This window comes from Hippopotamus amphibius, chromosome 1, assembly GCF_030028045.1.
Source record: "Hippopotamus amphibius kiboko isolate mHipAmp2 chromosome 1, mHipAmp2.hap2, whole genome shotgun sequence".
NCBI classification, from domain to species: Eukaryota; Metazoa; Chordata; class Mammalia; order Artiodactyla; family Hippopotamidae; genus Hippopotamus; species Hippopotamus amphibius.
In genome coordinates, this window is record NC_080186.1 from 79,362,827 (window position 1) to 79,376,816 (window position 13,990).

Consider the following 13,990-nt stretch of genomic DNA (forward strand, 5'->3'; position numbering starts at 1 on the left):
CCTCCAGGTTAGGTCCCCAAAGATCTCACTTCCTGATATTCACATCCCTGGGTGGTCTCCCTTTGAATGTGGACTGGACTTAATGACCAGCTTCTTGTGAACAGAATGCAGTAGAGGTCACGGTGTGTCAAGAGATGGATTAGGTTACAGAAAGACAGTGGATTCCACCTGTGTGCTCTCTCTCTTGGGGAAGCCAGAGAGCATGTTGTGAGCTATCCCATGGAGAGGCAAGGAACTGAGGCCTTCAGAATCGAATCTGCCAGCAACCATATCAGTGAACTTAGAAGCAGATCTTTCTCAAGTTGAACTTTGAGATGACAGCAGCTCTGGTCAACAGTTTAACTGCAACCTCATGAGATACCTTTACCCAGAGGCACCCAACCATGCTGTGCCCAGATTCCTGACCTACAGACACTGAGATAATAAATGTTTATTGCCTTAAGTCAGTTAGTGTTGGGTAATTTATTACCCAGGAATAGATAATTTAAAAAATTATCCTAACAATGATGAGGATACAATGACTGAATTTTCTTCCATTTGTAAATTTCCATTTTTGACACTGAAACATCCTTTATTATGCAGAATTGAATAATTACCACTAAGACTTAATATATATGCAAGTCAGAGCTAATTTTGATGCTTGAACAATTCTCTAATAAACATTAACTGCAAATTTAAATTACATATTTATTCATCAGAAATTAGGATGTGAAAGCTGATGTAAAAAAATATCATAAGCTAGGGAATATCCCTTGTCTTAAACTAGATGTCAATCTTTTTCCAATGTTGTAAATACAGTCCTGTAAATTATTTTTTTTAGGATGCTAAATAGCTCACGTAAGCTTCAGACTGGAAAAAAAATACTGCTTGACCCTAGCAGGTAGAATACAGATATACTACAAAGCTGATCTAAAGTATGAGACAAATCCTCACCCTGTGGCTGAGGTACCATATGTGATAATTCCTGGACATCTGTAAGACTGACCTAAAATGAACCTGAGTTTTCTTACTTGGCTTTATGATTCCGGATAAAATAAGCTGTCACTGAGCGCTGGTTTGAGGCATAAGCCCACGATTAGAAAGCCAGAAGGCCTGTGGCCTGCAGCTCCTTTAGTTGCCAAGCGTATTTTCTTTCCATCCCAACAATAAAACGTACACTCTGCAAGCATCCTGACTGTCTGCCCAGCCCCTGACTCTACTCCTGCCCCATCCTTAGGCAAAACTGAGTTATTTTCCTATTTTTAGTTCTCAGACCTGTCAAATTTGGTCTGACTTATTGTTTTACTTCCTAGGATAAGTCCCTCTCTAGTCACTCATGGGAACATTAAGCCTTGTGATCAGTCATGTCAGGGATGAGTAATTACAGGGACTTGGGGCACAGCAGAGACACAGCATGTACCTGGAAGGAAGTGCAACCGTCTCCATTTGACAATGTCTAAGCCACCAGCGTTCCTTGGGGTCAGTATCAAAGGGAGAAGAACAACTCAAATTTGGGCTTTGCCCATGCCACTAGATTCCCGCTCCTAATCATCTTTCTCCTTCTGCTACAAAATGACCCCCCCACCCCGCCAAACAGTTACCCGCAAAACAAACCCAGAACAAACAATCCAAATGTGTTTATGGTATCAGTTACAGATCCACCATGGGACTAAAAAAGAGCCAGCACCGGATAAAAGTTTTAGATGTTCTGGTTAGTACAAAGCAAATTAGTACAAAGCCACCACGATTTAAGCCATGTGGCTTTTGTTCACATGGACACCAATGTGGGGCAGATACTTTACTTTCATGCACAGACTAATCCTTACAATAACCCTACAGGGCAGGTCTTACTCACTGGAATAATACTACCCCATGGCCTTCAAACAGTGTCAGGTACACAGTAGATGCTAAATAATTGCCTGTGGAGTGAACACAGGTAATGATATAGAGTACAAGCTCCTAAAAGGAGTACATAGACCCCTCACCATGCTGTAGCCAAGGCTACTAACGGTGCTTGACCGTCTTGGGGCTTGGGGTCAACTTAGGATGTCTAGGGTATCTGCTCTCCTTTAGCAGAGCTAGATGTCTTGAAGGAAACTGAATATCCTAATAATCCACAGCTAATATTTATTTAATATTTATAATGGATCTTGTTATCACCCCCAGTTTGCAGATGAGGAAACCATACCTGGAGAAATCAAATAATTTACACAAGTTTAGACAAATTTCAGAGTAGGAATTTGAGCACACATTGGTTGAAATTCAAACCCCACATATTTAACTACTACGCAACATTGCTTGAGAGCATCTCAAACCTCTCCTTAATAAACTGGATAATACTAATTCCTGACGTGTTTCTTTATGCAATCTAATTTGGGTTCTTTTTTGTTTGAACTGTCAGTAGAAGGTGTAAAGTGGAGGCCTGTGAGCTAAACTTTAGAAACATCTTACTTGGCCTAAAAAAGACTCCTCTGAACATTTAAAAAACAGAGCCATCAAAATGTGTCCCAATCTGTGATGGTTACTCTTCTTGCCATGTTTTTGCTTGCCAACATTAAGAAAATCCCCCAAAACCCAAAGGAGAAATGTTTCCCGTCAAAGCAGTCTTCTCCTAATGTGCAGTACAGGAAGGTTTGTAAGAAGAGATTTAATGAGGTCTCTATTCACAGTTTTAAAGCTGGAACAAATGACAACATTTGAAAATCAAGAGGTTTCACATAAAAATCCAGATTTCTGGCTTCTCTTAAAAGAGAAGATCTGGCAACACTGGACAGGCATTCCTGCAAGGCTGCACAGAAGGGCAGCTGCCTTCTTGATGAAGCACGCGCTCTCTAGCTTCCTGTGCACCCCCAAACAATCCTCACTACCTTAGCTCGAGCTCACTTGACACACTCGCTGCCTGGCTGCTGCCAGTCTAACATTTCTCTCCATTACTTAAACAGTGTCATCATCAAAACTGGATTTCATCCCTAAAGATGGTTAGATGACCGAAGAATCCAGTAGAAAGAGCACGTCTGGTGAGGAATGCGAACAGGCAGATGGCAGCTGGGAAGTGGCATCCACAGGTGAATGGTATTGACCAACTAGCTAATCTGTCTTGAATACTTGAGAGGTCAGCCTTCTTTTGGCCTTGTTGAACTATGGATGACTTTACACTCAGCCGTCCTGGAACAATGGTCTGTGGGTAGCTGGTGCTTGCCAAGGCTGGTAGGCAAAATTCTAAGATGATCCCAATGACCCCCAGCCTTGTACGACCCCCTCCTCTTGAGGGTGGGCATCCCCAGTAATTTGTTTCTGACCAACAGAATATGGCAAAGGTGATGGGATATCATTCCTGTGACTGTGCTACATATATGGCAAAGGTGGAGGGATTCTGCAGATGCAGTTAAGATCTTAATAAGTTAACCATGAGGGAGAGTAATCTGTTTAAAGCAAAAGGGAGAGTAAGCCTGGTTAGATCAGACCAACCCTTTAAAAGAGGGTCCAAGCCTTCCCCAAAGTCAGGGGCTTAAAGAAAAGATGCTCTCCTGCTGGCCTTAGAAAAACAAGTAGCCATGAGTTTTACAATTGCAAGGAAATGAATTCTGTCAACTGTTGAACTTGGAAGAGGACTCTGACCCTCAGATGAATCCACAGATCTGGTTGACACCTAGCATGCAGCCTCGTGCAATCCTGAACTAAGCAGCTAAGCAACACATGGACTCCTGACCCACGGAAACTGTGAGATAACAATACACACAAACATAAAACTGATATGCAATCTACCATCATTAATTGTAATAATTACCGTAGCTTCTATCTTTCAAGGGCCCACCATGTGCCAGGCACTAAGCTGTGCATTTACCAATGCTGTCTTAGTTTTGATGCACACACTCTGCAGAGCTTAAAAATACATTCTTTAAATTTATCTCAATAGGATACATTCATTTAAAAAAACAACCTACAAACAGATTTTTCAAATATAAAAGAGAAAACAACATAGATTCCTTTCAGTAGTTTCAAAGCATGTGTCATTTTTCAAATATCCTTTCCTTTACTTTAGAATGCATCCTAATTCCAGATTTTCTTTAATACATGAAAATTAAATTAGAGTGCCTTTGTACACTTGAAGGGCCGTGCTCATCTAAATGACAGCTGGTTAGAAGGAGGCAGGATCAAGGCAAGAATCCCGGCCGCCCCGTTTCTGCGCACGTGCGCACAAGCAGACAACCTCTCTAAGTTGCTTAGGAGGCCAGGCTGACAATTAGCATTAAAAAGGATGTGGATATTCTCCTGGGAAATAAACGGGGCTATGTTCCTAATAAAGGGGCAGGAAGAAGAGACTCAGGCAGTAAAGAATCATGCAGACTGAGTACCTTTGATTGGAAAAGATGAGAAAATCTAGTCAGATCCTAGTATCAGATGACCATTATGACAACACAAGAAATTTTTATCCCGTCAAATTAGAAAAAAATCCCTCTAGACGTAGCGGTGTGATCAATTTACAGTGTATTTCTATCACCATCTTTTGTCTATTAGTTTATGAGTCCTGTGAGCAAAGGCACTTACTTGCTTGGAATTTGGTGCTATTGTTTGTGCTTCGCATCAGCTGAAATGCCTTTTGAAATCCCACCGCGTGCTGGGTAGGGCTGTCCGAAGACTTGACACTGCTGACGAAGGTGGACATTTTCCTTTTTGTCTCACTGGTGGCTGGAGACAGGAACGTCTTATAGCACTGGTCCAGGGAGCAAGTCCTGGCAGTGTCTGCCACAGTCAGCACAGAGATCTGGAGGGGAAAACAAGCGCGCACGCGCGCGCGCGCGCACACACACACACACACACACACACACACACAGGAAGACGTGTTATTCTGCCAGGGAAAGGTTTTTACATTTCAGAAGAGCCCAAAAAGTGAGACAGCCTACAGGACAGTTTTGGAGAGTTTAAAAATAAATGCCTAGAGGCATCAATCTATCAAATTTGAAGACTAGCGAAGGACTGGTAAAGGACAGGGACCCTAGAGTTTGGTTTTCGTTCCAAGATGAAGTCAGCAGTATGGTGTTCATCTAGAACATTAAAAACTGTATTTCACACAGAAAAATCTTGGCAAGTACTAACCGTCTGGATTTTCCAACTGGAGGTGCGGGTGAGGGTTAAGGCATAGGATGTGTGTTTTAAACAACTAGATTAGTGAGTAAAACCTCAGGAGTTGGAAAAGTCAAAATGATGAAGCGGAAAATGTCTACAGGCAATAGATTATCATTAGCTATAAACACGCCTATCTCCGAGGTGTCCTGGAGATGACTCAACCTTGAGCAGCCTTCTTTTCTCCCTTCCCTCCCATCAATCTTGAGATAAAGTCCAGCCATCCACCAGTGTCCAAGCCCTCGCCCTGTTCCTCCTTAGTATAACTCCCAGGGTGAAAGTCACAGCGAATTGGAAATCTTAACAGGAGCCATTAAGGAAGTACAAGACAGTTTTTTGGGGGGAGAGGGAGATATCAAAAAGAGATTTGGAGTTAGCGTAGGCAGCTGCTTCCTCAAATATTAGAATAAAAACTAAACCACTCTCTTTTCTCAAAGTTGTTTTTAAACGTGGATTGAAAAATACACATCATAAAACATAAAGTACTTTAAAAAAGGTATTCAAGAAAAGCCTGATACCAATGGGGGTTGTCCCTGGGATTACTGTCACCTTATCATGTTCGTCGATGGCGCTGAGGATGACCTGGGCAGCATCCTTGGCGATCTGAAGCTGGGTGTCTGTGACGGAAGCCCCGTGGTCCAGGATCACTACTATGTGCTTTGACTGCGGCCGGACGGTAGAGACGTAGATAGGTCTAGAAGGGGGAGAAGCTCTCTGGGGTCAGTCCTGGTTTAAGGTAAAGGCCTCAACCTAACAGAGCTAGATGGGCAGCAGGTTGGTCTCCATGTGTTTCTGGGAGGACAGCACAAAGGTGGAGAGACCAGCATGGAACGAGAAACTATTCTGGTGCACTGAAAACAACATCTCAAGACAACCGCGTGTGTCTGCAGAATAGGGATTGGTGACTTCTGTCTTCCAAAGATTAAAGCAACTGGGAGAAGGTTTTAAGAAGCAAAGCCTTTGGAAGGCTGGCTTTTTCAGCACGTATGAAAGTCCACCCTCCCAGGAAATGGAACTGGTGGCCCAAAGGGCGGCAGAGACAGAAGAGCAGGGAGAAAAAAGCCCACTGGCCAGTGCTGGGTCCTCTGCAGATTTAGAGTGGGGCTTGGCTTAAAACCGAGGGAGCCTATCATCTGTGAGTGCACTGAGCAGCTTTGAATAGCAGGTTTGGTTTCTCTCTCCCCAGACAAAAGCCACTGCTAGGAGGGCCCTTTTCCTTTCTGTACTGAAGCAATTTACAGCAGTCAGCCACCAAAAGGTCCCTTATCTTACCATTTAAAACCATGCTATCAGATCTGTCCAAGCCTGTGATAGCCACCCTTCTTGCCAGGTTTTTGTTTGCCAACATTTAGAAAAGTGGGTAGGGGTGGGTAGGGGAACTCCAAAGGAGAAATGCCTCCCATCAAAGCTGCCTTCTGCTAGTGTGCAGTGCAGGCAGGTTTGTGAGAAGAGGTTTAATGAGGTTTCTATTCACAGTTTTAAAACTGGAACAAATTAGAGGGAGCTTAAGAGAGCAAATCAGCCTCAAGAGCATTCTCTCCTTTGCTGACACCCCAACACATTAGATTTTTTCTGTGAAATGTTAGATGCCAGTTGAGTCACAAAAGCCTGGGCGCAGATTAAGAAATATAAGCAAAGAATCAAAAAAACTCAAAATCGGGCCAAGCTTACACTAATTGTCCTCAAGACAGAAGTCCTACATTAATACTAACGTACTACTATATTTTCAATAGTCAATACCATTCAGCCAAGCAGGGAAATGGGATAAAAAGAATCCAAAAGAGGTGCCTGCAGAAACGAAAGAGGATACAGAAAATAAGGAAATCCAACTATCCAAACACTGACAACCATGTCAAATACCGAGCTCTTAGGTCCTCCAAGCCAGGTGAGTAGATTTTTTTAAAAAAATGACACACCTCCTCCTTTCCAATTCAATTCATTCATTTCATTCAGAAAATGTGTTCACACTGTCACAACAAATTGTTAAAAACTGCTTGAGTGGGATACATAAATAGCAGCATTATATGTACAATCTGGGAGGGGGTCCTCATAGTGTGATTGGTTCCTTTCTGGTATGCTCTGCAAACCCACCCCACACTTCAAAGGATGCGGAGAACTTGCAAAAGCTGCAGAGGCGAGAGGACAGGCAAAGAGATGGCAACAGCAATCTATGAGGCGAGGAACTCAGATTACTTAGCCAAGGGGACAGAGGCTTGAGGATTGATTTAATGCATATTTAGGGTAGAGATTCATGAAACCTTCCAAGGGTAGGTGAATGCTGATTTGTGACAAGGTGATGTCTTTCCTTTTTGACCATCCCTCACAGGTGACTCATTAAAAAGCAGAATGCCATCTAATCTATCTTCTTAGAAGTAAATGAGAATTAGATGGTTCATGGTGTCTTGGGCCTCTCCTGAGAGATGAGCCAGACAAGAACCCAAGGTCACAGATTCTGGTACAGTCTCCAAGATGCTCAGGTCTTCACTACCCTGTCTAGGGAGGGAGGGAATGGAAGAAACCATACAAATGATACAGATGTCCCTCTAGGAAAAGCACAGAAGTAGTATTTCCCTTGGGGAAAATTTTAGATACAATTTATTTATTTATTTTCTTCCAGTTGTATTGAGATGTAATTGACATACAGCACTGTGTAAGTTTAAGATGTATAGCATAATGATTTGACTTACATACATCATGAAATGATTATCACAATAAATTTAGTGAATAGATATAATTTAAAATAAAGATGGAAAGAAGGTTAATTTAGACTTAAAAAAAAGTGGCATGAAAAGCAGGCATCTTGCACTAGTTTCAGAAGTTCTGGCATCAAGCATCTAACACTGCAAAAGGGAAACTGTGGGGATTCAAAAGGCAAGTATCATTGCCTAAGGGGTTCTGTAAATTGATGAGTCTTGTCATACCAATTATCTCACCATTACCACCCTCTGGCTAAGTGGTAGCATCTCAAGTCATTTCCTGAAAAAAGCAGCATGTCAGCAATCCTCAATCCAGTGTTTTCTGGACAACCTTAAAACTTCTAGTAGCTGAGATTTGCATGTAAATTTCAAAAGCATGGCCAAGCGCATTATCACAGAGAGGAAAGTTTGAGAATCACAAACCCTATTCTGAGGTATGCTATAAAGTCTTCTAGCACTGAGCTTCAGAGAAGGTTTTTACCATTTGTCTCTCAACAAAGGTGTCTGAAGCTCAAAACAGTCTGGGTGCTTCAAAATTTTTTATTTCTTAGTAAATACCTTGTTTTACTTGGCTTGCTAGATAGTTCTGAAAAAGCTCCAGGCTTCATCATTTGCCTTCCCGAGCATTTCCACACCCACATATGTTAACTAGTGAAATCATTTCAGGACAAGTTTCTGAAACCACAGTTTGGAGGCAGAGCTGTGTGTATGAATGGGGAGTCTATATTTTAGACAGATTACTCTTAAGCAGTAATTAAAACTCTGGCAAGCAAGTCAACGTACCTACTGCGATGCTCATAGCTGCCCTTACACCGGAACTTGTGCGCTGGGAAAACAGTGAAAATTCCTTCTTCCGAACTGAAATACTGCCACTTAATTCCAGGGTTGGATTTCAGGTTGTCTGCAAGAACTGGAGGAGTGGGGAAAAAGAAATATAACCACCAAATCCACAGGTGCACGCAGGCATGGCGCCTCAGGCATCTGTTTTGCATAAATGGTTTGTAGTATGAAGAAATCCCACTAGATATAAGGCTGTAAATTTTCTACTAAACATTTTCTTTCTGTACCTTAAAAAAATATCCCATGAATGGAAAATGTAATGAATGTTTCATTCAAGTGAAGCAATTATTCTTAACATTGTATGGTGACACTATATGTCGTGGATTATTTTTCCAGCATGAATGATTTATTTGCATTAATCTCTCTCCTCACTGGGTTGGTCCCTGTTGAGCCGGTGTATACTTGTTGGCTTTGGGTATGTTCTCTAACTGTGGAAGACAATAATATTAATAGGCTAGTCTCCAGAGGGACTAGACCTAGGACCTTGACCTTGTTCACTTCACAATGAGGGAAACAGCATTGATGGTACTTGAAAAGCCAGAACTATAATCATTCAGGAATAGCTTACAGAATGACTCCAGTGTGCCGGCACTGGAACAGAGGCTTTCCCTCACGTTGTCTCATTTAATCCATAAAACAACCATAGGATGAAGCTGGTATTATTATTCTCTACTTGGGAGTTGAGAAAATATGCTTACAGAGCTTAAGCAATTTGTCTGAGGCCTCATCAAGAACTGGCTGAGCTGGGATTAAAGTCTGGGTGTCCTGGCTCCTGTGTTCTTCACATCCCGTGGTACTGCCTCTTTTCTGACGTGTACTGCATCCCTGCCACTGGTCTGTGGCTGGGATGGCAGCCACCTTACTGTGTGCAATCCTGTCCCCAAACCTCCATGAAGTCTTTCTCTCTTCTCTGATGCCCTTTCACTGTGCTCCACACCACCGCATTTATGCATTACACATTACTATGTGTAGGGTACTGCTTCACATGCGGCAAGATATACAAAGATGAGCAGAACACAAGCCCTCCTATAATTAGCTGTATATAAGAAGAATTATAGAGAGGGAAATGGAGCATAAGGTGTATTTGGCAAAACTATATATGCATCAATATAAAGCTCTGAATGCCACATAGCCATCCTTTTTTTGGGGAGTGGGGGCCTGCACCTCACAGCATGTGAGATATGAGTTCCCTGACCAGGGATGGAAACCACGCCCCCTGCAGTGGAAGCGTGGAGTCCTAACCACTGGACTGCCAGGGACGTCCCCAACACATAGCCATCCTTTAGTGTGGCTCAGGAGTCAGCAAACCTCTGTAAAGGACCAGGTGGTCAGTGATTCTGGCTTTGCAGACCACAGAGCCTCTATGCCAACTACCCAACACTGCCTTGGGGTGCGAAAGCAGCCACAGACCTCTGTAAAAGAATGTGTGGGTGTGTTCAATCAAAGCGCATTTGCAAACGATGGCAAACCCGATTTGGGAGGTGGTCCTCCAAGCACGCTGTGTAACATGTACGACGTGGAGGACTTCAAGCATGTTCAGCAGTTACCCCGCCCAACACACACCAAGGGGCTATAGCACATTGTAGCCTCACACAAATCCTGGGAGTAAACAGTTATCAACCCCAGTTACAGAGGTTTGCTGACTTGCTTGAGGTTTCACAGTGGGCCAGAGGGAGTCAGGCCAATGTATGACATTGACGCCTGTCCCATCTCTCCATCCTCCAGGCGACCTTATCAAGGTCATCACCTGGATTCAGGCGACCAACCCTCTCTCCGGAGACCAATGCTGACATGAGTGCATGTAAACATGGAAGAGGGTTTTTCTCTGCCTCATCTCCTGGGAGTCTGAGACTTAACCTTGATCTCATATTAGCACTCTTCTCCAGGCAGCCCTGCCAACCTGGCAATAAAAAGGCAAACACTGCCTTTGGAAGTAAAGAAAAGCTCGGTGACCTCATTTAAAAGTAACATCTGTAACAATAAACAGGCTACAGTGAGACTATTAAAAGGGGAGCCAATGAGAGCAAGAATGTTTTAAAAATAAATCAGAATTCACACAGTGTGTGATACATTTAGTCTCACCACAAAAGATCCTCCTGGTTCCATTCCAGCGCCAGGGCCTGAGTGTCAGGCAAGGTTCCTCAAACCCTCCTGCTGAGAACTCCTTTGGTATCTGATTAAATTTCCTCTGTTATTCAGCACTAGCAGAAGATGACGGCTATGAAGGTAATGAGGACCCCAGGGCCCAGAAGCAATCAATCTATCATTGAGGTGCGCACCCCAGGCAGGCCCCTCCTAACCTAGAGGTGGAGGTGGATGACAGCCTTTTCATCTATGCAGAGAACCCAGAGGGGGCTTCCCCCATTCACAGGAGTCAGTTAGGTGTTCTGACCACTGGATCACTTGGATCGGGGTCCTGTACACTCACTCTTTCCTCAGAAATGCTGGAAGCCATCCAGGAAGAAATGCTGGGCAGACGTCCAACATGTCAGTGCACGATGAACAGCGCTAGGCTTTAAGTTATCAGTGGGCAGGGTCTACATGTGTCTTACTGCTTTGCACACTGATCTCAGACAGACACATGTGAAGGAGGCAGTGAATGGTTTTTCCTGGACTGAAGCTTAACCCCAAGACACAAGTCATCACACCCCTTGACATCCTCCAGCATTTTACCTCTTCCCACCTTCTACTTAAAATTATTATCTTTACAGGTAACTTTTTGATCCTCCATCCCTAGACTCAAAGATCCTCAAGGGTGAGATCTATACTCGAGCCATTTTTGTACCCTTGAAGCAGAGATTCCCAGTTCTTTTCACATCAAGGTGCACACTCTGTGTGATATCTGTAACATTCAGTCTGGGAAGATCTTTGTGGAAGTACTATTTCTCGAATGTTTTGATACTTTTGTTTGATAAATTCTAAAATCTTACTTTCCTCTAATGCTAAATCCAATTAAACATAAATTAAATACTGTGACTAAATCAATACAGAGCAATGATAATTCTAAATATGTTTAAAAATGATAAACACTCCCTTCTCCCAACACCACTGCCAATACAGCCGGTTCAGAAATACGTAAGTGGAAAGAGAAAAAGCCTGCTCATCTGAGGATTTCAAGAGACTATATATGTTAAAACATATCAATTGTATATGCCAAACATGTGAAGTTTATTAGATGTCAATGATGCCTCAATAAAGCTGATTTGATAATAAAAGTGAAAATTTATTGAGTATCATACCAATTAGTTTTATACATAGTTTGATGTTTTATAGTGACTCTGTGAGTTTGCTCTTATACTATTTTACAGGTAAAGAACTAACTTGCTCAGAGCCATAAGGGCAGAGTCATGATTTGACCTCGGTGTCTGCCTCCCAAATCCTTGCTCCTACCAGAACACTACAGTGCTTCCACATGTCAACAGATAACTGCTGAATGAATTAGCAATCAACAGACAAAAGGCACACTGAGTACCTTTTGAGAGGCAGAATAAATACATAAACATATTGACGGTTTTCAATCAGAATAACCAATTGCATCAGTTTGTAAGTATACAGTTGTAAATGAATACAATTAAGGAGACACTTGACAAAAAACAGTGACTTCAAAATTGAAATAAGACATAAGGCTAACGTCAGCATTTAATCTTGTGAGAGAAAAAAACAAAGTGCTGAGCGGCTAAAACTGGCACACACCAGCTGGGAGTCCAATATCATGGGCTTCAACATCGACTCCACAGGCTGCTTTACCTGGAAAATGGCAGAGACACAAGCTACAGCTTAGAAGGTAGAGTCAACAGTAATTACAGCACTCAGGACCGTGCGTGACATCAAACAATAAGCAGCATATTTTAGATAATAAAGGGAGTTTTTATTTGACAGAGAAACTATAGAGCTGAGACCTCTTAATTATTTTCTAGGTGCTCAACAGGTTAGAGATGTGAGCCTGATGTGTCTTTTCCTTTCACCGTCAAATTGAGCAGACATGAGAAAGCCATTTGGACACAGGCTCAATGCTAGTTTGCACTTTCTACTTAACTCAGGTTGGCACTTTGGAACTAGAAGGGAGACCTTGATAAATCAGACAGACTGGGAGTAAGAAGCATGGGTTTAAGTCTCATCTCTGACCGGCAAGCTCCCTGACCTTCAATTTAACTCTCTATCCAGCATCCAAAGGCAGCTTTCTAAAATGGAAATCAAATCCCACCATTGATTTGCTTAAAACTGTGCAAAGGTTTCCCACTAAACTATGTCTAGTATTAAATCCAAACCCATCACGCCCTGCACCATCTGGCTCCTTCCTACTCCTCAGCCTCACCTTTCCCCTTTTCAACTCACTACATTGTATATCGAGAGCTATTTCCGTTAGTTTTGCAAATATGCCAGTCTTTTTTGCACAAGGTGATCCTTAGACTTGGAATAACTCTTAACCTTCTCAGAGAGACCTTCCCTGATCATCCTCCATTACTGTCCTCTCTCAGAGCACCCAGTATTTTCCTTCATAGCAAAAACTGGTAAGTTTGGTGTATTTATTTTTGCCGCTATTTGTTTCATGTCTCTCACAGAGAGGAGCTGTCAGTCCCAGGAGGGCAGGAGCCAAGTCATCAGGTTGCCAGAGCCTGGCACAAGCCCAGTTTTTAGGAAGCACTCGCTCAGTATTTGCTGAGTGAACTAGTGAATGATGATCTTGGCCAAGGCTCTTCACCTCTGTCCCCATGAGATTTCACAATCTCCTCATTTGTAAAGCAACAGATTGGGACAAGGTGTTTCCAAAGACCCTTGAGAAACCCACAGAAAAGTGGTAAGAGGGCAAAGAATGAAGGCTCTATCCCCTTCAACAATTGACTATTTCTCTCCAATATGTCCTGTGCTTACTCTAAGTGAAGGCCAAGAATTCTGCCATATCTATTGGCTTACCTTTCCTTTGACAAACTGTCATCAGATAAGCAGCTGAAAAACTGTGCCTTTCCTCCTTCCAGGCATTCTTTACTTCCCATCTATCGGGTCTCAAGATCCACCTGCATACAGTGTACTGAACTGTCTGTGGATAATTCTAACATATGGGCCCCAGATTCCATCATCCCCAAATACTTTCCTTCCAATTTTATTATCTACATCTGAGCAGTTCTTATGTCATTGGCCTCTCCAGTCAAAACAAAATCAACCATGTCCCCAAACTCCTTACCCTGCCTTCTTTAATGCTTAGCCCACCAAGCCAATGAGAAAGAGATGGATTAAAAATCACTTGTAGCTGGGCTGTGACTTTTGTTTTCTCAACAGTATTATTCAGCAGAGGTAGGGACAAAAGGGAAATGCTCCGTCATAGAAAGCTTATGCTCCCACTTTGAGGAGCT

General features: G+C 42.7%; 1 protein-coding gene across 2 annotated transcripts in view; it reads right to left on the minus strand.

The window, feature by feature from the left end:
* Nucleotides 1-13,990, minus strand: part of CACHD1 (cache domain containing 1) — a 222,680-nt gene that overhangs the window by 56,180 nt on the left and 152,510 nt on the right. For both annotated transcript variants that reach the window (XM_057717419.1, XM_057717428.1), the window contains exons 5-7: nt 8,583-8,709; nt 5,653-5,797; nt 4,528-4,744 (exon numbers count right to left, since the gene is read on the minus strand). In XM_057717419.1, coding sequence (XP_057573402.1) covers nt 4,528-4,744; nt 5,653-5,797; nt 8,583-8,709 — 489 coding nt within the window. The remainder of the gene's footprint in view (nt 1-4,527; nt 4,745-5,652; nt 5,798-8,582; nt 8,710-13,990) is intronic.